We start from the raw sequence: 26,865 nt of genomic DNA, 5'->3' as shown, positions 1-26,865 counted from the left end.
ACGGCGATGACTGGCGAGAAAAGCTGGTGTGAACCAAGGAGCTTCTTGTACAAACGAAATCTAATTGAACTTGCTGAGTATTCCTCATCCCAAATGCTGGGGACCAGGAGTGTTTTAGATTTTGGAGTTCTTCAGATTTGGGAGCATCGTATGGACTTGGCTGATCAAGCATCCCTAATCTGAAATGCCCCACATCTGAAACTGAGCATCAAGTCAGCACTCAAAATGTTTCAGGTTTTAGATTTTCAAGTTAAGAATGCCCAAACTGTGTTCGTTCGTTCGTTCTTTTTTTTTTTTTTTTTTTTTTTGACAGAGTGGACAGAGAGAAAGGTCTTCCTTTGCCGTTGGTTCACCCTCCAATGGCCGCCGCGGCCAGCTCGCTGCGGCTGGCGCACCGCACTGATCCAATGGCAGAAGCCAGGTGCTTGTCCTGGTCTCCCATGGGGTGCAGGGCCCAAGCACTTGGGCCATCCTCCACTGCACTCCCTGGCCACAGCAGAGAGCTGGCCTGGAAGAGGGGCAACCGGGACAGAATCCGGTGCCCCGACCAGGACTAGAACCCAGTGTGCCGTCGCCACAAGGCAGAGGATTAGCCTATTGAGCCATGGCGCCGGCCAATCTGTGTTATTTCTAAGCTTGTATTTATGGGATTGCAAGCTGTTTTGAACAAATAATACCCACAAGATAAATGTTAGGGAACCGATGTTGTTGTTGTGAACTTATTTTAATGAAATGAAAATAAACCATCCCACCAGTTTTTGGAGTGGGCGTTTGGCACAGCAGTTAAGATACTGCTTGGGACACCCACAGCACATGTTAGTCTCTGGATTTAAGACCTGGCTGTGTTGCTTGCTTTCTTGTTGTGGTTCACTCCCTAAGTGGCCACAATAGCCAGGACTTTAGAACTCCATCCAAGTCTCCCGCATTGGTGGCAACAGCCCAAGTACTTGGGCCATCTTTCACTGACTGGCTGGATGCATTAACAGGGAGCTGGGTTGGAAGCAGAGCAGCCAGGACTCAAACTCATGCTGTTACTGGGATGCCCACCTCACAGGCAGCAGCTTAATACTGTGTGCGACAGTACCAGCCCCCTGGCTCTGCTTCTGATCTAGTTTCCTGCTAATGTGCACCTTGAGAGGCAGCAGGTGATGGCTCAAGTGCTTGGGTTCCTGCTGTGCATGCAGGAGACCCAGAGTGAGTTCCAGGCTTGTTTCTGACCTGGGCCAGCCTGGCCTATTGTGGGCATTTGAGGAGCAAACCAGCAGATAGGTAGGTAGATGGATGGAAGGAAGGAAAGAAGATTGGAAAATTGGAAGGGAAGTCAAGCTCTCTGCCTTTGAGAAGTGTTTGATGAGCACGTCTATGGCAGGTGACTCTAGACTGCAGCTTTGGAAAGCTGTGATTTTCAAGCCCTGTGAGTCCCGTGTTCCTGTTTGGTTGTACTACTTTGTATTGCCCAAAGTCAAGTAGAGGTGGTGTTTACTATCAAATAAGGTTGAAACAATCTCAAAAATGATCCCAATAACAAGTCCATAATATGCAAATTAATGAGATTACCTCATCAGCAGGTAAGCTCTCCTGGGTTTTCCAGTGGTACTTCAGAGCTGGGTGTTCTTGGAGCTGGGCTTCCTTGTTTTCTTGACCCTGCTCTGAGACGGCCCTCTCTTGCTCTTTTGTCCCTCCTCGGTGGAGGCTGTGCTGCCCTCGGTTGCACATGGCACTGCTTCTGGAACTTGTGCCTGACCCTTGGTTTTTTGGTCTTTTGTGGAAATAAGGAGCAACCATTATCTGTATTCCATCCTGCTCTGCCGAGTTTGTGAAACTACTACTTCTGTACAGCCCTGCTGGTTCCTTCTTGTTTATAGTTTAAACAAGATGAGAGGCCTGGGAGGTGAATGACTGACCCTGGGAGTCCTGACCTAGCCTTGCAGGCCCCTGCAACACATGCACAGCAAAAACCCTTGGCGGTGCTGTTGATCAGATAATCTCATTAAACAGCTGAGGGCTGTGTGAGAGGCGTGGCGCTGGAAGCCATGAGTTCTGAGTTCCCCTCGGGGCCGCCCAACACCATGCGGATGCCCCTAACAGTCTGACCTGTGGGCTGTTTCAGTGTCTGTAAGCGGTGCATTCGCAAGATGGACCACCACTGTCCCTGGGTCAATAACTGTGTCGGCGAGAACAACCAGAAGTACTTCGTCCTGTTTACAGTAAGTCAGCTTGCGACTTGGGGCCCACCCGCCACAAAGCCGGGGAGCCCCTTGTTCCTTTGAAAATGCTCAGCGTCCACCGTGTTCTTTGCTGCTGTTGAGGAAACTGCCTGACCATGTAGACGGCCTCTTGCCAAAGATCTCCCTGGGTCAACAAGGGCCTGTCCCCAAGACAGGCAAATTTTTTTTTTTGGACAGATAAAGTTAGACATTGAGAGAGACGGAGAGAAAGGTCTTCCCTCCGTTAGTTCACCCTCCAAATGGCCGCCACGGCTGGAGCTACGCCCATCTGAAGCCAGAAGCCAGGTGCTTCTTCCTGGTCTCCCATGTGGGTGCAGGCGCCCAAGCACTTGGGCCATCCTCCACTGCCTTCCTGGGCCACAGCAGAGGGCTGGACTGGAAAAGGAGCAGCCAGGACTAGTACCGGTGCCCATATTGGATGCCGGCACTGCAGGCGGAGGATTAACCAAGTGAGCCACGGCACTGGCCCCCCAAGACAGGCTTTTGAGCATTTAGAAAATGGATTCAAGTCAATAGCGATAATAAGGGCTTGCATCTCCAGCATTTAAAGAAACTGGTATTGGCACGGATCTCGGATCCTGAGCTGCTGGTAGGTATTTAGACTGCATTTAGTATGGGGCCTGGAAGGGCCTGGGCATTCGGCATCCTGACTTTTATCAGGTGGAGCGGCAGCAGGCTGGGATTGCCTCCAGGAGCCCAGTTCATGCCCTGTGCTCACACTTTGCTTCTCTCTGGTTCCACGCACTCCCAGAGGATGGCTGCTCGCCTCAGACCCAGGGCAGGAGACTGGGGCACCTGCTAGGAGTCACTGGATGCCAGTCAGGCCTCGGCCTAGCTGAGTGTGTTCTTTTATTTATTTATTTATTTATTTTCTGACAGGCAGAATGGACAGTGACAGAGAGACAGAGAGAAAGGTCTTCCTTTGCCGTTGGTTCACCCTCCAATGGCCGCCGTGGCCGGCGCGCTGCGGCCGGTGCACCGCGCTGATCCGATGGCAGGAGCCAGGTGCTTCTCCTGGTCTCTCATGGGGTGCAGGGCCCAAGCACTTGGGCCATCCTCCACTGCACTCCCTGGCCACAGCAGAGAGCTGGCCTGGAAGGGGGGCAACCGGGACAGAATCCGGTGCCCCGACCGGGACTAGAACCCGGTGTGCCGGCGCCGCAAGTTGGAGGATTAGCCTAGTGAGCCATGGCGCCGGCCTGAGTGTGTTCTTGAGTGACAGATTCTGAGGCCCCTGTCCCTGGACCCTGCATGCGCAGAAGGTTCTCATGACAATGGTGTCTGCACTGCTTCCCGTTTCAGATGTACATAGCTCTCATTTCCTTGCACGCCCTCATCATGGTGGGATTTCACTTCCTGCATTGCTTTGAAGACGACTGGACAAGTGAGTATGTGCCAGGGTTCCCCTCCCTGCCCCAGGGTAAGGGTGTGGCCTCAGGGGAGGAGGCCCCGCTTCATTCTGTTCCATGTCCTGCAAGCCCATGCACTAAGCAGGGAAGGAACGGTCAAGGCCCTTTGAAGCCCCTTCGTCAGTTGGACAGGAAAGTAGTGAGTCAGACAGGTCCCCTGGCTGAGTGTGCCCAGGGAGGACGCAGGCCCTGGGGGAGCACAGAGGCCCCTTCCAGTGAGTGGGGCCATGCCAGCAGAGTGCTTAGGGTTCTGTCATCACATGGGGCACTTGAACCCGTGCTCCACCTTCTGGCTAAGACATGAGGGGTTGTCTGTGGTAGTTGTTCTTACGTTGCTGGTATTGATAATTTGACCTTAAGATTGTAGACAAAATCTTTTTTGCTTTAAAAGTACCGCATTTAAGTGTGCAAATGCTGAGGAAGAAACCCCAGCCTGAAGATTGCAAAATCTTAAAGGGAGAAGAGATGCTGGAGGGGCCAGGGCTAGGTCTTCCCAGAGCCCACAGGCTGTGTGCAGACAGCTTGAGCAAGGAACACCCAGCCCCACTGTTGTGCCCTCCACGGGTCTCCTTGTCCACCGCCTGAAGTGCTTTTGTTCTTTCTGTGCATATTGACGTACGCATTTCCTTTCCACAGTCTGGGCGTGAGCCAGACATGGCTCAGGTGGTTCGTGGCCTCCTGGTGCTGGAGTCCCTCTCTTCCATCACCTTTAACTTGTCTGACATGTCTTCAGTACTGAGGGGAGAACCATCTAGGCTTAGAAAGCCATTTGCTGTGTAAAAGGAAAGAAGTGGGGAGTAAGGAGCAGAGAGGAGGCTGGGGGCTGGAGGGTGTCTGCAGATCGCAGCGTGAGTCACTGGCAAGTCGCTGGCTGTGTGGGAATCTGGAGAGTGCACTCTTTTTGCTAGGCCCTGAGGATCAGATCAGCTCCAGGTGCACGCCTCGATGACCTGACTGGTTGATCAGACACCCCCCGCCTGTCAGGTTAGCAGACTGACTGCCCGTGAGGCCCGATGTCTCTGGCTTTGAAATGATGCTGGCAGGGTCTCTGTTGGTAATGCCTACCGGGAGCCAGGCACGGCTCAGAGGGCTGAGTAGCGCCTTGTTTCAGGCGCTCCACGAGCATGCAGGGGAGTAGAGAAGCACTGCTCACTGTGAGATGACGAGAGCTGCTCTCAGAGGTTGAGCGGGTTCCCAAGGTTGTCAGCTGGGGAGAGATCTTGCAGTTCAAGCCTGGGGCTGAAGCTAAGTTTTGCACCTCTGTCTGCCTAACTCTAGTGCCCAGGTTCCCTCAAGCCCCATTTTTTTTTTTTTTTTTTTTTTTTTTTTTTTTTGACAAGCAGAGTGGACAGTCAGAGAGAGTCAGAGAGAAAGGTCTTTCTTTGCTGTTGGTTCACCCTCCAATGGCCTCCATGGCCAGCGCGCTGCGGCCGGCGCACTGCGCTGATCCGATGGCAGGAGCCAGGTACTTATCCTGTTCTCCCATGGGATGCAGGGCCCAAGTACTTGGGCCATCCTCCACTGCCTTCCCGGGCCACAGCAGAGAGCTGGCCTGGAAGAGGGGCAACCGGGACAGAATCCGGTGCCCCAACCGGGACTAGAACCCGGTGTGCTGGCGCCGTAAGGTGGAGGATTAGCCTAGTGAGCCACGGCGCTGGCCACCAGCCCTGGTCTTGACAACTATTGTTGGTTGAGATCCTTGATAGGGTGGAAGGCACAGGACAGTCCCCAAAGTGAAGCCTGAGAGTGGACAGGGTGACAGTGCCCTTGCTGCTCAGCCTTGGTGGAGCTGGTGGGACATGTCTGCACATAGAAACAGGCAGTTCCGTAGTGCAAGGGAATATAGTGCAATGTCTTTCCTAGACACAGGCCAGAAACAGAACATTCACGGGCATCCCAGTGGGGCTAGTGATCAGGGTTTGGTGCCAGGATTCACAGCCCTAGTTCTTGCCAATACTCTGCCCAGGCCAGCCAGGCAACAGCCATACTTGTAGCCACCCAGAGCCAGTCCAGCCAAGTCCAGCCCAGCAAGGAACCAAGAAGAAAAATTGTCTCAGGGCATTAAGCTCCCAGGAGAGGAGACGGGCATTTAGCTGAGATGTTCCTTGCCCTCCACCCAGATGGCGCTTGGTACCTTCTCAAGCTCTGGCACATTGTCCCTCCCTTGCCCCTCCTGCCATAACTGTGAGGGAGCCAGCCAGGGAGGCCCAGCTCAGCCCTTAGGATCCGATCTCTGCAGCCAGGGAACAGGCCTGAGCAGGGAGCAACCCTGGCTCCACCATGTGGTACTGGGTAATGAGTGCCAACCAAAGGACCTACACTGCACTGGACCAGGCATCTCCCAGCTGCATCCAGTCTCCCAACTGGGTGTCTGAAACTCTAGCCTGAAGTGTGGAGCACCTCTTTCCCGTCTGTCTGTTGGGCTTCTGATCCAGTGTAGCTTAAAACCAAGCCATGCCTATAGTCAAATCTCCTTGCTTTCCAGTGGAGAGGGAGGAGTCTGCATAGGGCAGGCCAGGGTGGGCTCAGTGAGGGCCAGGACAGTGAACCTACTCTGGGCCAGCGTCTCTTCAGCTGACTTCCCAGCTTTGGGGACTGATGGTCTAAGCGATACAGCTGTCCCTCAGTGGGGGCATTAGCTCAGAGCTCAGCATGGTTGGGACTGAGCCCCACAGGCTGCTCTCTGCCACGCTGTGAATGCAGAGGCCCTCTGAAGGCCCAGAGAAGGGCGACACCTGCTACAGGGTTGCCCAGAACCCCTGACCAAACCATCCCTGGACAGGCCTCTCGACCTGCATCCTCGACCTGTTATGCTCGGAGAGAGGAAGGCTCCTGGGGTGCCATCAGACCTTCATGCTGGAGTTCCTGGGTCCTTCGGGTGCCAGGCAGGGTGCTTGGCGCCGGGGCCAACAAGTGAGGAATGGTCTGTTTTAGGGCCTGGAGCCAGGCTTCTCTGGGGGAGTGAGATGTAGCCAGGGGTGGGGCCGGATGGTCCCCACTTAGCCCAGGCAACAGAGTGGGAGCCTGGTGGGGCGCTGAACTAGGCCTGGGTGGCAGCCCAAGCTCACAAGTGCCTTCTCTCTCAGAGTGCAGCTCCTTCTCGCCACCTACCACCGTGATCCTCCTCATCCTCCTGTGCTTTGAGGCTCTGCTCTTCCTCATTTTCACGTCAGTCATGTTTGGGACCCAGGTGCACTCCATCTGCACAGATGAGACGGTAAGTGCCAGCCCTGGCCGCCACCTCCACACCTGCTCAGAGCCCAGTAGCTAGGCTATGCAGGGCACAGTTCCTTGGTTTGCAGGGATACTTGGCTCTTGTTGTCCTTACCCTGGGGCTCAGGGCTTATATGTGCAGCAGATCACCCCAAAATGCCCTCGCTGTCCTCAGCTGCAAGGCAGCCTGTGCTACCACTCGTTGAGTCCCCCATAATACCCACTGTGCTGCACCGGGCACTCTCCTAGGCAGCAGGGGCACCCTTGCCACCTGGAGGCCACGGGCATGGAGATGGCATTGTTGCTGGGACAAGTACTGTCCACTTTCCAGAGAGCAGGGTCAGAAGGCACATCTGCCTTGAGCCCCCAAGACAGCAAGCTCTGGCCTGGCCTCCTGGTCATCTGTGCTTGGCCCAGTTATGGTCTTTGTCCGCTTCCCTCTCCCCACCTCTACCCTCACCTCCTGTCCTACTCACAGACCCCTTTAGGGAGTTTCGAAGCTACTGGGTAAGCCAGACTGGAGCCCTCTTCCCCAGTGCCCCTGCTACCACCTCTTGACCTTTCTAAGGTTTCCAGAAGCCTTGAGGTGGTTGATTGACAGCTGTGAAGGCTCTGGGGTTCAACTAAGGGGCTCCGGAAGATGGTGCAGCATTCAGCTTGGGATGGAAGGAGCAGAACCTTGAGCTTGTGGGTGCAGCCTTGTACACCCCTGGCTTCCTTAGATTCCCCAGGCACAGCTCTCGGCACTGGTCTGGGTGCTCTGGGTGGGAGCTTTGGGTCTGGGGGCTGTGAGCGGTCACTGGAGGCTCAGAGGAGGACGAAGGCCTTCCTGGCTGTAGGCGTGGCACAGCGGTGCAGAGAGGAGACAAGCTCAGCGCGGCCTTCCGCTGAAGCACCCTGCTGGGGTCGGCTCAGGGGTGCAGTGCAGAGGGCTGGCAGCTCTCAAGAACTTCTCTGTAAGAAATAACGTCGCAGCAGAAGAGTTTCTGTATCTGGTAGCCCGTGGCATGGACCCAGCCACGGATCCAGCCTGTCACTGGGCCAGCCTGTCCACCTGCAGGGAACGCAGAGGCGACTCCTGCCCACCCACAGCATTCTGCCAGGCCACACGGACCTAGCCCTGGGGGCCAGGAGGAAAATTTTTGGCCCTAGGTCCACTTGTTCTTTTTGTCCAGGCCGTTCCTAAAGTGCTTCGTGTATGAAGGGACAGGAAGGAGCAAAGGGGCATCTCACCCTTGGCCTGGGTCCCTGGGCTGGGAAGAAAGACTTGGACCACACTGTGCCCCAGGTCCCCTCTCCAGAGACCACAGTAGATGGCCAGGTTCCTGCCAGGCTGCCTCCCTCTGGGCTGGGGCCCCGTTGCCAGGTCCTGTGCTATGACCAGCTCCACTGAAGAAGGGCACAGGGGAGGAAGCCGCTTTGTCCTCGGCTCCCAGTGTCCCTGGGAGGCTCAGCAGGAGAAGTGGTGCAGGCTGCGTGACAGTGACAGGAGCGGCACCGCCCTCCGCCGTGCTGAAGACCCGTGTCCCGACTGCGGCCGACTGGGCCACCCGTGCCCCCTCCAAGCTGTACTAACCCCCTCTCCTTCCTCCTCTGGTGACTCTGCTGCCCTCACCCCCAGTCTCTCCTGCTGTCAACCTTCTCAATTTGTGTCTCGCCAGTCCCAGAGCAGTCATTTTATTCTTTTTTTTTTTTTTTTTTTGTCTGCAAAGTGGTCATAGGAACTTCAGACTTCCTGTGTGAACCTACTCCAAATTCACAGCCACCTTTGGGTCTCACGATTGCCATCCCCCCCCCCCCCCAGTTTTGGGGTTCTTCCCGCCCAAGCCTCCCCAGTACTCCCACATGTAGCATGGCTCGAGGTGCCTTAGAAGCAGCTCTGGAGAGCCCCACCAGCATCCAGTTGTCATAGACTTGGCCCAGAATGTCAGGACCCCACAACAGCCCGGTCAGGAGACGCGGCCTGCCGACTGCATGTGCTCTTCCCTCCCTCCCAGGCGGGTCTCGCAAGCGCGTGCCCTGCCAGACAAGCGTGGTGCGTTCCAGTGATGCTCCTTAGGAGAGAGGGGGAGGCTGGCGTGCTCAGTAGCTAGCGCTGGGCCGTGGAAAGCAGCATGGCCTGCAGTCGCCCCACGCTGGGGGAGCGCCCTCCCCAGAGGCCACAGCAGTAAAGCGTGTGACTGAAAGTCTGACTGTTCTTGTTTTCAGGGAATAGAACAATTGAAAAAGGAAGAGAGAAGATGGGCTAAAAAAACAAAGTGGATGAACATGAAAGCCGTTTTTGGCCACCCCTTCTCCCTAGGCTGGGCCAGCCCCTTTGCCACGCCAGACCACGGGAAGGCAGACCCGTACCAGTATGTGGTCTGAAGGACCCCGGGCAGCCCTGCCACCCAGCCAGCCACATCACAGCAGTACCGTCCGACCCGCTCTCATGAAAAGCAAAACAGCTACTCTTAAAAACTTTTTTTATGTCTCGAAATGGCTGAGCATTGCAGAGAAAAAAAAAAAAGCCCATATTTTATTTTTGAAAACATCCTTTTAATATTTTTTTCCGGTGACTGAAGCCGCTCTTCTTTTTCCTTTTAAAATCACTTCTCTGGGCTCTGGTTTCCTCTCTGCTGTCTGTCTGGCGTGACTAACGTGGAGGGTGCTGTCTCCCGGCCAAGCCCACTTCTGCTAATTGCGCGATCTGTGATGCTGTGCGTGGACGGACCAGTTCTGTAGGAGAGCCAGGAGGGCGCTGACCTCCCGCTGCCCAGGAGGCACGGGCAGGCGCCCCCGTGGGACTTGGAACCTCAGCGAAGACGGATGCTCAAACTCAGAGGCCTGAGAGGGGCAGGTGCAGGGCCCTGGTGCAGCGGCCTCCTCTCCTCCCCATGGATGTGACCCGCCTCCGGCTTGGCCAAGCCACTTGCCTGCCTGTACTCTGTGAGCTCGGGGTGGGAAGGGGGATTTGGGGAGGGTAAGGAGAGAAATGCAAGGGGTCTTATTTGTATCCTGCATCAGCGGTTAGGCCCGCTCTGGTGTTTGGGAAGAGGGTGAAGGAAAGAAGTTTTTCCGGTTCAAAATGCCTTATACAATCTGCGGAGAAAAAAGTTAACCCAGTTTCAGGTGAGGTATGTCTTCCTTGTGGCACTTACTTCCTCTCACCACCCCACCTCTCCCTTCCTAGCAAGATACCGATTAAGCAGTGTTACTTCCTGATGAAACACACAGAAATCCTACTGTCAGCTCCTCCTTGCTTTGTCAATCTCTAAAGTGGGTTCACGCTTGGATATTTCAGGCCCTTAAATGTGCACATAGCCATGTCTTTCCTGTATCCTGACCTGGCTCTGGGCTGGTCGGGATGCTGGGCAGACATCACAACCCCCAGCCTCTTTAAAGAGGACGGGGGGCCATCCCGGCATCTGGAGTCGGCACATACACCTAACCCTGTGGTGCTGAGGCTGACTGGCTTTCTCATGTGGGAAGCACTGGGTGTGTGAAGTCTCATGTGAGAGGGGTGGTGAGAACGGGAGCGAGATCTGGAGTCAGTGTGGGGAGAGAGGAGGCCAGGAGGCCCTGCAGCTCAGACATAGCGTCCGAACGTGGCCCTCTGTGACTCGGACACATTGATTGGATTCTTCCAGCAGTTGCCACAAGTGGCCCTTTGTAGCTCTTGCTTGGGGTGAGAGTAGGGGAAAGTTTATTCAATCCAGCCCTGGGGAGGGAAACTCCATCCAACCATGTGATTTTTCAGAAACGTCAGTGGAACATGCTGCCTCTTTTCAACTGTCAGTGCTTCCACATGGACACAAAATGCAATAAAATTTTTCCAAAACCTGTTCTGATTTAGCCCTCCTGTCTCTCGGTGTTGGACCTAAGAGTCGTTTCCTATGTGCCGGGAGCATGTTTGTTGCTGTCTCTTTCGAGTGAGGATTTTGTTGAAAGTGTTTCTAGCCCCTCCCACTAACACCCCCCCCCCCCAACCTCCCGGCTTCTGCAGCTGGAATTGGATCCTTTCAGTGCATGCGGAAACAGTCAAAGTTGTTACTGGAGTCGGGTAGAGAGAAACCCATCTTCCTCTGCCCACCGATCAGGAAGCAAAGTCTAACCCGAGACAGCTGAATGGCGCCCCCACCCGAGCAGAGCCGTGGCCCCCGGTGTTAAGTGCCGAGCACGCACCAAGAGCGCTCACCCTCGGGTGTTGGGCCGGAGAACTGGAGGCTTGTGAGGGGCACTGCCTGCCTGTGCTGCTGCCGACGTGGCAGAGAGGCCGAGGGGCTGTGTTGGCTGGTTTCTTGTGCCGCCTTTAGGTCTGCATCGTAGAACCTGTCACGTGCCCGCCCCACTCGCTGTCATCGTGTGCATTGCATTCCCAGTTCCCTTAGGTGCAGGGACAAAGTGTGGTAGAGCTAAAGCACTCCAGAGCGGCTGAGGAGGGGCTGGCCCGGGGTCCACCCCCGTGCAGCAGTGCTGAAGCGGAGCCGGGACTCTGGAGATCCTCTTTCTAAGTATTTGGATGCCCTACAGCCTCCATCCTCAAGGTCCCTTTTTCAAGTGGCCGGGGCTGCTGCTTTGCCCCGGTGGAGTTTGAGGAATGCAGTAGATGGTGCTGAAGATGCACTGTTGAATTTTTCTGTTCTGGAGTCCTGAAGACAAACTTCAAACGGATCATACGTTGTATAGCTTTCACAGAGAGGGGTCCTTCATGGAGCCCATGTGATTGTCCCCTGGGGTTTGTGCAGGTCTCTTTGGAGAAAAAGCATGTCCCCCGGCTCTCAAGGCAGAGGGCATTGTTGCCCTCAGAAGAGAGTCCTGCCCCCCTGACCACCACGACTGCCTGGTTTTCCCTGTAACATTTTGCCAAGAGCACTGTGACTGAGGAATGCCGCCCTCGTGGGGAGCACCGAGAGAGGTTCCCAGCCTGGCATCCACATGGGAAGAGAGAGTACCCCTGAGGCTCGCCCCAGTATTTCCAGATGGAGTGAAAGAGGGCATCTGTGTCCACTAACGCAGTTTTTTGGCTTGGGTGCGAGAGTTCTGGACGGTGCACTCGTCGGGAAATGAAGCAGCAGGAGCCACAGTCTTTCAGAACGTGGTCCCTGGCAGATGTCGGTGAGAAAGATGTGGCATGCGTTGGGTTCGGTGATCCTTGGGTTGCTTGCCCTCTGTCCACTTCAGGTTTATGTACCTAGCCATCAGACTGAACCTACAAAAAGGCTTAGGTCCAAACAAATGATGCATATTTGCATGGGCTTGGTGACAGCAAGTATGCAGAGAACATTCGGGAAGAAATGCATGTGCTACGTCTCCATCTGGGAAGCTTTCCAAGACTTGCTTCTTGGGGGAGCCCAGAGTCTTAACAGCTTTTGTTCATTCAGGCCAGGCCGCTTGTTGGTTGTTTTTCTATCAGGATGCTGGATTTGAATGTTTTTCAAAGATGTGTCCAGCATTGTGGCGTAGCGGGTGAAGCTGCTGCCTGTGGTGCCAGCATCCCATATGGGTGCTGGTGTGTGTCCTTGCTGCCCCATTTCCCATCCAGCTCTCTGTTGTGGCCTGGGAAGACAGAAGATACCCAAGCGCTTGGGCCCCTGCACCCGAGTGGGAGATCCTGAAGAAGCTCCTAGCTTCACATTGGCCCAGCTCTAGGCGTTGCAGCCATTTGTAGAGTGAATCAGATGGAAGATAACTCTTTGCCTCTGCCTCTCTTGAACTCTGCCTTTCAAATAAATATTTTAAAAATTCCCTCTTAAAAAAATATTTCACCTATTCAAAAGGCAGAGCAACAAAGTGAGAGACTCTTCCATGTGCTGGTTCATCCCCCCTGCAACAGCCAGGGTTGGGCCCTACCAAAGCCAGGAGCCAGAAACTCCCATCTGGGTTTCTCACGGTGGTGGCAGGGGCCCAAGCACTTGAGTCATCATCGGCTGCCTTCCCAGGATGCATGAGTAGGAAGCTGGATAGGAAGTGAAAGAGCTGGGACTCGAACTGGCAGTCTGATACGGGATGCGGGCATCTCAAAGTGGCTCCTTGACTCGTTGTGCTATAACGTCCACCCCCCAAACATGCGCTTATTAAACACGTGTGAGGTTGGCATCACATAGACATGCCTCTCCTAGAGTCCGGACTGCACTTTGCTGTCAGACTAACGGGTTTTGAGTGGGGATTTCCAGACTTGGAGTGTACCAGCTTAAAGGGTCAACTAGCAGTAGAGGCAAGGAGCAAGTAGAGGCGAGCTAGAGAGGGCCCTTAAAGATCAAGCAGGAGGAAAGGAGGACTTCGCTGAACCAGACACTTGAGTGGGGCCCGGCAGTCTGTACTTTCACAGTGTTCAAGTTCGAGAATCCATGTGGGCTGCAGGGGTGGCCTTCAGGCGATCGCTGATGACCTGGGCGCCGTGTGGCGCAGAGTGAGGGGGGCTGACCGTGAGCCTGAGCAGCCACCGAGCCCCTCTTGGCTTGGAACAAAGAATGTGCGCTTGAAGCGGAGCCCCGCTCTGGCCCCTGGAGGCGAAGAGGCAGCCCAGAAAGGAGGGAGGCACTTGCGGAATCAGAACACCTCTAGATGGCGGGGCGGTCGGTGAGTCCTTCACAGCCAGGGCATTTTGCCCTCAGCAGCCACACCCTAGCGACCTGAGAAGAACCTGCGAGAAGGCCAAGGGTTCACAGCAAGACAAACTGACCCGTCTACCCTCAAACCGGAGCCTTCATTTCCTCCCCATCTCCGTCTGCGTCGCTGACAATCAGCCGCATGGTCGGGTAGCACAGCTGAGTGCCCCTGGGGCTCATCTGCACGCACACGCAGGAGGAGTTGGAGAAGCTGGCCCCGGAGTGTGCTGAGCTCTGCGGGGGGAGAGTTACTCAGAAGCCTCTGGGGCGAGGCGCGTGCTCGGACCTGCATCTGAAAGACACCCCAAACGCCTGCAGCCACGGTGATATGGTCGCCATCTTCGGTTCAAACCCCCTGCTTGGCTCCATCCTACTTGAGCTTGCTGCCACGGGGTGTGACCCTAGACGACCGCTTCGGTAAGCCTCCCTTTCTCCTCTGTGAAATGGGAACCGTCATCCTGATGCCGATGTTGGTAGGTACGGTGGTGGCTGGCACGCGGTGCGGCGGCCAGTGTGAGCTGTACTGGAGGTGCTTTGCCTGCTGTGGACACGGCTGTTGATGATTTGTGACGTGGATTGAGGGGTTTGCAGCCAGCTCTAAATATTTTTTATGAAATGCATTACACAGTGTAGGGTTCATTTCAGGAAACTTTTTAGGGGCCATGTACATGTTCTGGGTTGCAATCGCAAAATATATCCTGTTGGGGAGGACAGTAAAAGCCATGTGGAACCAGTGACGGAGGGAGACTGTCGTCAGGCCAGCTGTGAAGAGGTGCACTTGCGCGGGCTGCTCTGTGAGGCTCTGCCTTTTCCATCTGATGGCGGCACAGGGAGAAGGCCTGCTCTTGGGTGTGGGCCCAGCAGAGCCTGTGCAGAGTGCCGGGGTGAGACTTAGTGCCGGGCTGTTGATCTGGGGACATGGCTGTGTTTGCTCACAGAGCTCATAGCTCATGGGTCACCTTTTGGTTCCAGTGCGAATGGGTCCAAGCCTCTACGAGGTGCTGCGGTTGGCCGCTGCCCCCTGACGAATGCCCCCTCCCTCGTTCTCAGCCCCAAGTGGACCCTGCTGCTCTGCAAGCTTCAAGCTGCAGAGCTCGGCTTCGGGACAGCTCGAGACCCACACAGCACTCAGCATCGAGTCCTGGCAGGGGAGTCCTTGGGTCTTCGCATGCGTCAGCCATTTGAAATTTCTTTCCAAACTCAAGGTCGACACCCTGCAGGCATTTGCTCAGTTAACTTTGTGGACAGACCAGCTTCTGTCCGGAAGTCTTTTCAGAGGTGGCTGTCGAGGTCACGTGTGGAACCAGTGATCCTGTGGGCTCTTGGCTTTTCTCCCCACTGGAGGTCGGCGTGGGCCGAGTAGGGCCTTGTGGTGGTAGAACGTGTTGGGCAGAAAGGCAACAGCAGTCCTGAGGCAGAACCCGCGGATGGTGAGCTTTGGTCCCCGCCGTGGCCTCTGAGAACCTCAATTTCCCCACCCACTAAGGGGCAGTACCAGTGCCGCCGCCGCTGCCTCCTAGGGTGGCTTACGGACGCAGCCAGTTGGTCGTTTGTGAGTGTCTGCCGTGTAACCAAGTTAAAGTATCTGTTGACAGGATCCCAAAGCAAGCCACCTCTGTTGGCCGCTGCCGCCTCCTCTCAGGGAGGACTGGCACCGCCACTGGCAGGGAGCAGCTCGGCCCCGTGCTCTTGCCCCCCTTGGAGACGAAGTAACAACTCAGTGAAAACGTGGCGCGTAGGGGGAATTCACAGAAATAAACAGAAAATCCCATGGCCAAAGTTAAACTCAAGGTTCCAAGATGACATCACACACACCTTTGTGCCCTTGACACCAGACAGGTGTTCCAATGTCACTAAAACCATTAAGACCAGTTTGTGTAGCTGCATAGAGTTCTGCCTCATAGAACTGCCTACGTGGCCATCATTATGGGATATTCTACTTGCTTCCTGCTTGTCATTATTATAATTGTGTTACAGCTTATATTGCATGAATCTTGGGGTCTCAGATCATTGTCTTTCAACTTTTCATTGTGAAATGTAATTTCAGAATTACAAAAAAGTGGCAAAAATAGGAGAGAGTACCCATAAGCCCTTCTGTCAGCCTTGCCAAAGGTAAACCTTTTATACAACCGTAATGCACACGTCAGACCCTGGAACTGTACTGCTGTGATACCACTCGTAACCCGTCTGATTCCAGCTCCTCCAGCTGTCCTTTTCTCTTCCAGGTTTGGCCCTGCGACTCTGATTTCTGACACTTCCTCAGTCTTTGTTTTTGACCTTGTCTTTTCTTAAAAAATGAGGTGAAACTCATAAAATTCACCATTCCAAAGCATGCGACTCAGCGGCATTTACCGCATTCGCAGGGTTGTGCCCCCGCACTCCTGTCAGATTCCGGAGCGTGGCTTTTATCTGAGTCGGACGATTTTGGTGACAAGAGGCCAGAGACTGTGTAGAAAGGCCTGGAGTTTGTGTTTGTCGGAAATTTGGTGTTGATTGTATTGGGGACGCGCGTAGGGGCAAGAGCACCACGGATGCAGGTGTCCAGAGGCGCAGGAGGCTGATGTGCCTCCTTAAGGCCACGCTCACTGCGCTGTTGGGTCAAGATGGGGTTTCTAAACTGCCCTACCACTGTGTTGCTGTTTTCCAAAGTCCAGGAATTTATACCTCAGGGGTGGCATGGGAAGAAGGGTGAAGAACAGGGCGAGGTGCTGGGAGCGGCCTGCGCGCGTGCCTCCCTTGCTCTGCACAGCAGGAAGTCTCAGCCCAGTGATGTCCGGAAGACGAAACCTAGAGCTCAGACTTTTTGTTTTTTAAAGGTTGATTTATTTGAAAAGTACAGTTAGAGACAGGACAGAGTCTGCCGTTCGCAGTTAACTTCCCCAGATGGCCGCAGCTCGGCCAAACCAGGAGCTGCATGTGGGTCTCTCCCATGGCTGCAGGGGCCCACATCCCTGGCCCCTCTTCCGCTAGTTTCTCAGGCCCAGTAGCTGCAAGCTGGATCACTAGTGGAGCAGTGGGGTCTTGAACCTGTGCCCACATGGGATGCTGGTGTTATAGGCAGCAAGTTAACCTGCTGTGGCACAGCGCCAACCCCTGAAACAAATCTGTACGCGGTGGTCTTGAAGCATGTCAGGCAGGCTGTGGCACTCCTGTCTAGTGAAGCCACAGCAAACACTCTACTGGCAGAAGAGAGAAGAGAAAGCAGGGACCCCACAGAAGGAAGGGGTAGGGGCCGAGAGAGCTGGCCTAGTTGCGTCATTAACTCCTTGGGGCTTCCCTACCCCATTCCCTCTTTCCGGGGCCCAATGGCCGAGCTGCAGCCGACAGCAGAGGCAGGTGAGTGGGCAGCCCAGTGAGGCTGCAGGGGTCTTGCATCGCAGTCCTCAGTGGCCATTGCATGTTAGCACTAGAGGGGGCTGCACCTGCTCCTTCCCCTTGCATGCCGTATCCTGCTCACCTCTCAACCTGCTGTCCCTCATGCTCAGCTTGCTGCTCCTCCCAAGGGGGAGCAGACGCCTTTGGGAGTACGTGCAGTGGCCGAGCAGCCCATGCCTGGACAGTCCTAGGTTGTGACTGCCGGTTTTCCTGCCCACGTAGCAGACCAGCCTCTGCCCTGAAAGCTAGATCTGCGCCTGGGGAAGGAGGGGAGTGGGAGCCAGGCCGGTGCCCTGTGCAGGCCCTGCTTGCTGCCCTCCATTGCTGCTGCCCCCCGCCCCGACCGGCCCCAGCCATGCACAGCCCGCAGCCTCCCTGACCGCTTCTTCCCCTCCTGCCTCCAGGGCATCGAGCGCCTGAAACGGAAGGGTCAGCCCCGGGCGCACAGGCGCAGCTGGAAGGCCGTCAAGGAGACCTTCGGTGGGGACTTCTCCCTGAACTGGTTCAACCCCTTCTCCACGCCGTGCCAGCCCAAGACCCCCAGCGACAAGGACTTGGTGCGGCAGGGGCCGTCCCTATCAGACATCGACATCACCGACACGACGACAACGACGGCGGAGCCCTCGGAGGAGACGAAGGAAGAGGACTCTCTGGAGGTGATAGACGAATAGAGGTGGCCGCGGAGAGCCCGACACTGACCGCCCGGCCTTCATTCGCGGGCGTGCTGCCTCCCTCCGACTGCGCACGCTCCTTCACCACCCCTGGGACCCCTTTCCCCCTCCCTCTCTGTGTTGATGCAGCTGGGGGGGAGGGGTGCTGTCCCCAGGCGGGGGCTGCCTGTCCTCTTCGGAGGAGGCTGGCGTCTGGGCTCCTTGCTTTAGAGAGCACAGGCCCTGATGTCACCATAGCTTTAGGGGCCTGGGGTAGGACCCAGGTGGCGGGAGAGGTCAGCAGACATCCCAGCTCATCCCTAGAATGGGCGTAATGGAAAAAGGCTCAGCTGTTGAGGCAGGATCCCTGGGTACACACGGACCCAAGCCTGTGTGTGTGACCATCCCCTAGATGCTAGAACCTGCCCCGAACAGACAAGCTTGGAGCGAGCCTGCCTGGCAGCCAGGGCTGGGCCAGGGACCCAAGTACTGGTGCCCTCGCCTGCTGCCTCCCAGCGGGCAGCTCAGCCTCTGACAGAAACCTCTCCCCCTCGTCTTTCTGCCACGGTGGACGAGAGCCGTGGTGCACAGCTTCGGCACACAGGGAGACCTTGTCACCCTCAGGCCTGAGGCACACCTCAGAGTCTGAACCGGGGTTCTTGTGCTCTGACCCCAGTCCCGTGGTCACCGCAGCAGCACAGAGTCCATGAAATGGAGTCCCTGTGCCCCTCGCTCGGCCTCTGCTCCTCTCTGGGGCCACTGCCCTAGCTGGCACTGACCCACAGCGAGGGCCGAGTCCCACCCCGAGGGGCCTGTGGTCAGCATTTGGAGGTCGGCCCGAGGGCACCGAGAAAGGGAAGCCACTGCGTGTACCTCGTGGTTGGCATCCTGGGGTGCTCCATGAAGGGAGTGATCCGTTGGAGACCCCAAGTCTTCTGCAGACCCGGCTGCTGGGTGCTGTCAGCTTTAGTCCTCGTGAGTCCGCCCTCAGGCCCAGGCCTGCACCCTACCTGCTGTGGAACAGAGCCGTGCTCTGGCCAGGGGGGCCAGCTGTTGTCCCTCTGGAGGCTTGTGGACCAAAGAGACCCCAGGCTGAGGAGGAGGAGGAGGACAGCCAGCCAGCGCCCAGGAGCCCCAGACAGAAGCAGCAGTTAGAACGAAGGGAGAAGGCTCGCTGGTCCCTGCAGCCTGTGCCTGAGGTCAGGGGTGTGTGAGAAGTGCCAGAATGCAGCCGTCAGCCGTTCCCTCCGCAGGCGGTGACCCGGAGGCCTGGGGCAAGGCCCCACCCTCCCCTCCGTGCTGACCCCGGCCACGTGGAGCCTGCCTGGGAGCTGCTCGCCAGAGCCACCCCTGGCTTAGGCAACGCAGTACCTTTTCTCCAGGGTGTGTTTGTGCTTAGCCCCAAACAGAGCAGTGCAGCTCATGTCACAATGTGCCCGGGTCTTACAGGGAAGACGGAGGTGCACACCTGGCCTCTCTCTTTGAATAAAAGGCCCTGTTCCGTGGCTGTGGCTGTACATTACACCCAAGTCACCTTTCTACTTCCACGCGAGGTTTGCCACCGGCTGCATGCAGTGGGAGGTGGGGCCTTTGAGAGGGGGCCATTGTGCTGAGGAAAGAACACGACCCCTCCCTGGGGCGCTCAGAGGATGCGACGGGAAGACAGCACGGTTGGCCGGCATAGAGAAGAGTGCTTCGGGACTGCGCCGGCCGCGGGACATCGCAGTTCAGTTGAAAGCAGGTGCGTCCCTGGGCGACGCTGAAGAGGGCAGGACCAGCAAAGGGTCTGTGAGCAGAAGGGCCGGCCCCAGCTCTCACCCTGCCTGCTGTGTAGAAGGTGATGGAGGCAGTGGAGTCCCACCCCCCAACATGCCAAGGTCAGCCGGAAGTGTCCAAGGACAGGCCCCTGTGCGGGCTGCGCCAGTTCGTCATCACGTGTGCCTTCAGCTACTCTCTTCACTGGGTGGGAGCTGGATGCGTTCCCAAGACTGCACCGTCCTGGGGAATTCGAAGGCACACGGTCCCACAGTCACCCAAGGGTGCCCTGGGGAGATGGAGGAGAGTGGCCCCACCCCTGGGCATAGCACGGAGGACTCCGCCCTGTGGCCGCAGGATGGCTGACCCAGCCTTTGCCCAGACCCTCCTGGGAGTCCCGGCCCGGCTGACAGCTGGTGTTGCGCCATACATGTTAGCAACTGCTTTCTGGTGAAACCACACTGCAGGGCTGGGCCAGCCCCTCCCTGCCCACAGTGGGCAGCTTGTAGAAACAGGGGAGCGGAGGCTCCACCCCTGGCAGCTGGCATGAGAGGTAAGGGCAGAAGGGAATTAAAAGTGGCCGTTTCCACGGGACACGCAGAGCCCTGGGAGCCTGCCCCGAGCGCAGCGTTAGAGTTTGGATGGACAGCAGAGCCAGAGCAAGCATCTGCCTGCAGACCAGCCAACAGGTGGAAACCCCAGGAAGGAAAAATACAAATCCGAAGTTGTACTGTGCCTTGAAACTTAGCCAACTAGGGATGTGTGCGGCCCACGTCTAGAAGGGCACAAAGATGGCCCAAGCCACTGGTAGATGGCCCTCGTGCCTCCCCGGAACCCCATTTTCCCACAGATAAATTCAGTGCAGTGCCAACCTAAATTCCAACTTTATAAGATTATTTAAAGGGCAGTTACCCTCCATCTACTGGTTCACTCCTCAAATGGCCACAAGCTCAGGCTGCGTCAGGCTGAAGCCAGGAGCTGCTTCTGGGTCTCCCACGTGGGTGCAAGGGACCCAAGCACGTGGGCCGTCTTCCGCTGCTTTCCCAGGCCCAGCAGAGAGCTGGTTGTAAAGGGGCGCCTCTCAGGGATGCTGACGCTGCAGGCGGCGGTGTTACTCACGAAGCCACGGTGCCAACCGAACAGATTTTAAACGACAGGACAGTAGAATTATACAAGGTGTGTGCGGGCTGGGTTAAATCACACAGTGCCAGTTCAAGGCCCAGCTACTCGTCCAAATCGAGCTCTTGGTACTGCTGATGGTCCAAGTGCTTGGTCCCCTGCTGTCCACGTAAGGGGAGGAGGAGTTCCCAGCTCCTGACTTCGGCCTGGCCCAGCCTTGGCCGATGCAGCCACTTAGGGAGTACACAAGAGGTTGGAAGATCTCTCTCCCCCTCTGTCTCTGCCTTTCAAAATGAATACTCTTAGCCACGCCCCTCAATTTTTTTTTTAAGACAGCTCTGCCCTCTGGTGGTTGACTGTGCAAATAGCTACAGCAGCCAAGGCTGGAACAGGCCAAAGCCAGGAGCCCGGAACTCCATCCACATCACCCGTCTCTTCTGCTCTCCCAGGTGCACTAGCAGGGAGCTGGATCAGAAGTGGGACAGGTAGGACTGGAACTGGCATGCACAGGGGAGACTGCATCAGAGGCAGCAGCTTAACCCGCTGTACCACATGCCAATAAATACTCTAAAAAATTTAAAGGTCTGGACAAGGAAAGTGAAAACAGAGGGACATGAACCTACTGCATATCAATGTGTCCTACAGAACTCCACTTAGACATCGTCATTGCAGTAGAAGACAAATAGCCAATTACAGAGTCTGAAGACTCAGGAAAATTAACAGTACAATAAGGGAGAACGGTGTCCGGCACAGTGGTGCAGATGCCATTTGGACGACTGCTGGGACTCGGTGGGTTGAGCCAGTGTTTGGGACACCTGCAGCGCCCATCAGAGTGCCGAGTTCCAGCTGCTGCTTCTGATGCAGCTGCCTGCGAGTGCACCTGGGAGGCAACAGGTAAGGGTCCCAATACTTGGGTGCCTGACCTCCTGGTGGGAGGCCTAGCTGGATGGAGTTCTGGTCAGCCCTGGCGGATGCAGACATTGGAGAACTGTACCAGCAGATGGAAGAGGTCTGTCCCTCTGCTCGTCAGATCTTCAGCAGATGGCACTCGGGACGACTGCTTGTCATTAATGCTGGGTTTGAATCCTTCATTCTGCCTCTGGTTAAGGCCCCAGGAGGCACCAGATTTCGACTCAAGGGTCTGGGTCTCTGCGGCCCACATGTGAGGCCATGAATGAAGTCCCTGCTACTCATCTGGGCGATGCCCTGCCCCAGCTGCTGCAGACCTCGGGGTTGTGACCCAACAGATCTTTTTTTTTTTTTTTTTTTTTTTTTTTTTTTTGACAGGCAGAGTGGACAGAGAGACAGAGAGAAAGGTCTTCCTTTTGCCGTTGGTTCACCCTCCAATGGCCGCCGCGGCTGGCGCGCTGCGGCCGGTGCACCCCGCCGATCCGATGGCAGGAGCCAGGAGCCAGGTGCTTTTCCTGGTCTCCCATGGGATGCAGGGCCCAAGCACCTGGGCCATCCTCCACTGCACTCCCTGGCCACAGCAGAGAGCTGGCCTGGAAGAGGGGCAACCGGGACAGAATCCGGTGCCCCGACCGGGACTAGAACCCGGTGTGCCGGCGCCGCAAGGCGGAGGATTAGCCTAGTGAGCTGCGGCGCCGGCCCAGATCTTTAATCTCAACTGAAAGGCAGAGGAACAGAAAATATTACAACACAATCATTGGGGTGGGTACCGTGGCACAGAATTCAGCCACAGCGTGGAGACCTGCACCCCATAATAGTGCACAGGATAGAGCCCTACCTCTGCTTCCAGTCCCGCTTCCTGCTGATGCACCCAGGAGGTAGCAGGGGATGGCCCCAGTGCTTAGGTTTCTGCCACCCACTCGGCCCACTGAGGAGGAGTTCCCGGCTCCAGTCTTCAGCCTGTTTTTTGGTGAATATCTGGGGAGTTCATCAGTGTGGATGAACAATTCCCCTGCAATCCCTGTCTCTCTACCTTTTAGATAAACACACAGGACCCATGCAGTGGCTCAGCAGGTTAAAACCCCAGGCTGCAATGCTGGCATCTCCTAAGGACACCAGTTCGAGTCCCGGCTGCTCCACTTCCGATCCAGCTCTCTGCTATGGTCTGGAAAGGCAGTAGAAGGTGGCCCAAGTCCTTGGGCCCCTGCACCCATGTGGGAGACCCGGAGGAAGCTCCTGGCTCCAGATCAGCTGAGCTGTGGCCATTGCTGCCATCTGGAGAGTGAACCAGCAAATAGAAGACCTTGCTCTCTCAAATCTTGAAAAAAAGTTAACATATAATACTCACTGAAATATGTATGTGCTGTAAAAACTACAAAAGTAATAGATTGACACAGTGGGAATTCTCTGTCTATACCCCATATATTTCATTCCAGATAAATACCAGTTGCATAAATAAGGCCAGAAATTCTAAAAAAAGCAGACTATGTCTGAATCCTTGGGGTGACCTGAACCTTAGTACATACAAAGGAAAACTTGACCAGTTTATTTACATTGAAATTTAAAAATTCTAATGGTAAGGGCCGGCGCCGCGGCTCACTAGGCTAATCCTCCACCTAGCGGCGCCGGCACACCGGGTTTCTATCCCGGTTGCCCCTCTTCCTGTCCAGCTCTCTGCTGTGGCCCAGGAGTGCAGTGGAGGATGGCCCAGGTGCTTGGGCCCTGCACCCCATGGGAGACCAGGAAAAGCTCCTGGCTCCTGCCATCGGATCAGCGCAGTGCGCCGGCCGCAGCACGCCAGCCGCGGCGGCCATTGGAGGGTGAACCAACGGCAAAGGAAGACCTTTCTCTCTGTCTCTCTCTCTCACTGTCCACTCTGCCTGTCAAAAAATAAAAGTAAAAAAAAAAAAAAATTCTAATGGTAAAAGATGCTTTAGTATTTAAAATGCAGACTGTGATGCCCAGTTTGCAACCTCTAAACAAAATGAGACTAATAATAGTAAAATAAAAATCTGCACCACAATAGAGTTACAGACAGTGAGAGAGACAGAAAGGTCTTCCTGCCGTTGGTTCACTCCTCAAATAGCCACAATGGCCAGTGCTGCACCAATCCGGAGCCAGGTGCTTCTCCTGGTCTCCCACGTGGGTGCAGGGGCCCAAGCACTTGGGCCATTCTCCACTGCCCTCCTGGGCCACAGCAGAGAGCTGGACTGGAAGAGGAGCAGCCGGGAAAGAATCCGGCGCCCATATGGGATGCTGGCACCACGGGCGGAGGACTAACCAAGTGAGCCACAGCGCCAGCCCATGGTGCAGATTTTAAAACCTTGCCTTGGAAGGCCAGCATCCTCTGGCCGCCGATTCGAGTCCCCACTGCTCCCCTTCCAATCCAGCTCTTTTCGATGGCCTGGGAAAGCAGTAAAAGATGCCCAAGTCAGGAAAGCTGTTAGAGCCTCACCCTGGAAGACTGGCACCTGCTATGGGCTCCGGTTCGAGTCCCGGCTGCTCCACTTCCAGCCCCGCTCTCTGCTGTCAAGGGGAAAGCAGTAGAAGACGGCCCAAGTCCTGGGGCCCTGGCTCCTGTGCTGAAACCCGAGGAGATGAACTCTAACACTTGCAGCTACTTGGGGAGTCAAACAGTGGATGAAGACGTCTCTCGGGCTCTACCTCTCTGAGTAACTGTCTTTTAAATAAGTTTTTTTAAAAGACTCAGTAGAAAAGCAAAAGATAGCAATGTGCAGTTCCCAGAGGATCAATAGTCCAGAAAAATACTCAGTCTCACGAAGGATCAGAGATGCACATTAAAACACGATTATGGGGGAAAAGCCACCACCCGCAGTGCCAGCAGCCCATATGGGTGCCGGTTCGCGTCCCGCCTTCTCTGCTTCTGACCCAGCTCTCTGCTGTGGCCTGGGAAAGCAGTGGAAGATGGCCCAAACCCGTGGGCCCCTGCACCCACGTGGGAGACCTGGAAGAAGCTTCTGGCTGTTGTGGCCATTTGAGGAGTCAATCAGCAGACGGAAAACCTCTTTCTCTCTGCCTCTCTGCAACTGCCTTCAAATAAATAAATCCTTAAAAAAAAGACATCATTCCATTGATGAGAATCACAAACATTCGTTAGTGGAGCAGTCCGTGCAGTCGTCCTGGCAGCAGTGTGGCACAAGCGCTGTCCCTGCATTCACTGTAACCCCAGAGCGGCAATTCCAGTCTGACCGTGCGTGTGTGCGCGTGTGCGCGGGCCCGGCCGTACATTCCTGCTGCTAACAGCAGCCCCGAGCTTTCCAGAGACCGCAACGTTTGTCAGAAGGGCTCCAGGGCGCAGTTCCTACAGCCTCACGTTCTGCGCTGCCCTGACCCAGCCTGTGGCTCAGACACCCCCTCCAGCAGGAAGCTGGGGTGCAAGCAGCCCTGCCCCAGCTCCAGGGTTTAAGACCTGCATGTGCTCCCCACTGCGCAAGACCCAAAACACCACATCGCTGCACGGGGCGCAGCCCTCCCTCCACCGCCTCCCCACACATAATCCCCCTCCCAGAGCTCGCGTTGGCTACTTCACAGTTCAGGCCTCAGCTCAGGTTCCAACTGCTGCCCAAATTCGTTGCTCCCCCAACACAGTCCCCACGGGCAACACTGATGAGCTAATTCAGACACAGGGACTCCCAAAGGGCTCAAGGATCAGGGCCCACCCCAGTCCAAGGCCAAGCTCCCGCCAGAGGCCGTTCCTGGCCTGCAGAGAGCTCAGGGTAGTGGGGACCCAGGGACCCGTCACAATTTTCTCCTTGGATTCCCCAGTTTCCCCGAGGGAGAAACCTCTGGCGCCCGGCACATGGTGGAATAAAGCCGGGGCTGGGGCTGTGGTTAAGAGAAGGGCAGGTCAGAGACTGCCCGGGAGCCCTTGCTGATCGCCCCTGAGGAGAGCATCCAGGAAGCACGTGGTTAGGTGCGCGCGGGCTGATCTGGGCCAGTGCGAGAACAGCCCATCCGACCGCTGATGCCTGTGCATCTCAGCTCTGCCCCAGGCACACATGGCCCCTTCACAGGCCGGGGCATCTGGGAGAAAATCTGACGTCACCAAATGCATTTAACGGCCCTTCCAGCCCCTGTCCTCTGCGACTCTGGCAGCCCCCAGGCTCCTGGTCCAGGGTGCTTGTTGGCCCATGTTTCTCTCCTACCTGGTTTCCTTGGGACCACCGAGAGGCAGGCGCTCAGTAAAAGTTTACAGGTGACAGGGAGGAGAAAGGCTCTGCTGGCGGGGATGCTGGTCTCTCCTGGTGCCCAAGGCCTCGGCCGCACCCGATTCAGGTGCCTTCTTGGCCGTGGAGATGCTGACATTCTGTGGGGCAGTGGTCAGCACCCCAGGAGCCCCGCGCAGGTCCCACCTCCCTCGGACTCACGGCAACTGAGCCTTCCTGAGCCCTGCAGGGGCTTCCGCTAAGGGAAGCCGCAGCCTAGGGGTCGCAGAGCAAAGAGAGCTCCCTGCAGACTGGGGAGGGTTGAGAACAAGGCCAATGCAGGAGCAGAGGGAGTGTAGTTTTTTGCAACAAAGTTCCAAAAGGGGAAGCAAAGCAGAGAGGAGGAGAGGGGAGAGCCGGCCGGCCAGCCAGCCATTTCAGGGAACCGGGAGCAGCATGGTTGGCAGAGGGCGAGGGGACCAGCATCTCCTGTGGTGGACACTGGGGAACCCAGGGGGCGGGGCCGAGCGAGCCAGCAGGTGGAGTGCAGCGCCTCCACCAGGACATTGTGAAGAGAAGCGCACTCGTGCCTGCCCTCCCCCAGTCTCAGAAGCCTACTGGAGGGAAGAGGCAGCCAAACAACCACAACTCCGGGGCGGGCAGCCAGGCGGGGGCCTGGGGCTCAGGCAATGAGGGCAAGCCCCGGGGACAGTCACGCTGGCTACAGGCAGGGAGGAGACCCCAGCCAGCCACTGTAGAACGAGCACCCCGACGTAGGTGAGGAGTGGTCAGCGAGCAGAGCCAGGGGCCATCTTGGGACAAAGGAAATGCATGGGCAGTACTTGTGGGCCCACTTCTTCACCTTCTGCCCACTCCACCCCAGATGCCCAGGGCTCACCTGCAGGGTGGTGCCTCTCCCCTTTCGGGATTGGCTACCCCGCCCCCTTGGGTGTGCCCAGGGCCAGCAGGTAGTGACTCACTGCAACCAAAAGCCAAGGAGGGCACCTGCTGCAGACCCCAGGTCCCCCACGCCCCCCACCACGCCAGACCTGCCTGCGGAGGAGCCCCCAGCCCAGACTGCACCTGCAAGACCGCTCTGCAGCAGGACACCCCGGGTCTCAGGACTTGGCTGTGTGAGCCGGGGCACACAGCTCAACACCTCCAAGCCCCAATTCTGCCTCCCCAAAATTGGATTTGAGTACAGGCCTCGTGGACGGTGAGGAACGTAACACGTTTAGCAGGGACATTGGCCCGTGTGGTGTTCAAGCAAAAGGAGGGAGCTTCAAAAAAAAAAAAAAGTTTGGAAAATGGAATTAAGAAATGGTTCTTCTGCGGCAGAAGTGTTTGAGATCTGTGTGCAGTTTTTCCCCCACAGTACACATTTTTCATAAACTTTTTGAAGGCTTCTCATGTGCACAGATTTCAAATTTCTGTACAGATTTCAAATTTCT

General features: G+C 56.2%; 1 protein-coding gene across 5 annotated transcripts in view; it reads left to right on the top strand.

Annotated features, from left to right (window-relative positions):
* Positions 1-18,989, top strand: part of ZDHHC3 (zinc finger DHHC-type palmitoyltransferase 3) — a 58,752-nt gene extending 39,763 nt beyond the window's left edge. For 3 of the 5 annotated variants that reach the window (XM_051851682.2, XM_008260501.4, XM_017343760.3), the window contains 4 exons: positions 2,111-2,207; positions 3,531-3,612; positions 6,724-6,854; positions 17,220-18,989. In XM_051851682.2, coding sequence (XP_051707642.1) covers positions 2,111-2,207; positions 3,531-3,612; positions 6,724-6,854; positions 17,220-17,486 — 577 coding nt within the window. In that variant the 3' untranslated portion in view covers positions 17,487-18,989. Of the gene's footprint in view, positions 1-2,110; positions 2,208-3,530; positions 3,613-6,723; positions 6,855-9,058; positions 10,675-17,219 lie in introns of those variants that run through there. The other 2 variants (XM_051851683.2, XM_070050942.1) reach the window with 1 other exon arrangement.
* Positions 18,990-26,865: the final 7,876 nt, after the last annotated feature.

This window comes from Oryctolagus cuniculus, chromosome 10 (assembly GCF_964237555.1).
Source record: "Oryctolagus cuniculus chromosome 10, mOryCun1.1, whole genome shotgun sequence".
In the NCBI taxonomy this organism is placed as follows: Eukaryota; Metazoa; Chordata; class Mammalia; order Lagomorpha; family Leporidae; genus Oryctolagus; species Oryctolagus cuniculus.
This window is presented reverse-complemented; position numbering and strand designations above follow the sequence as displayed.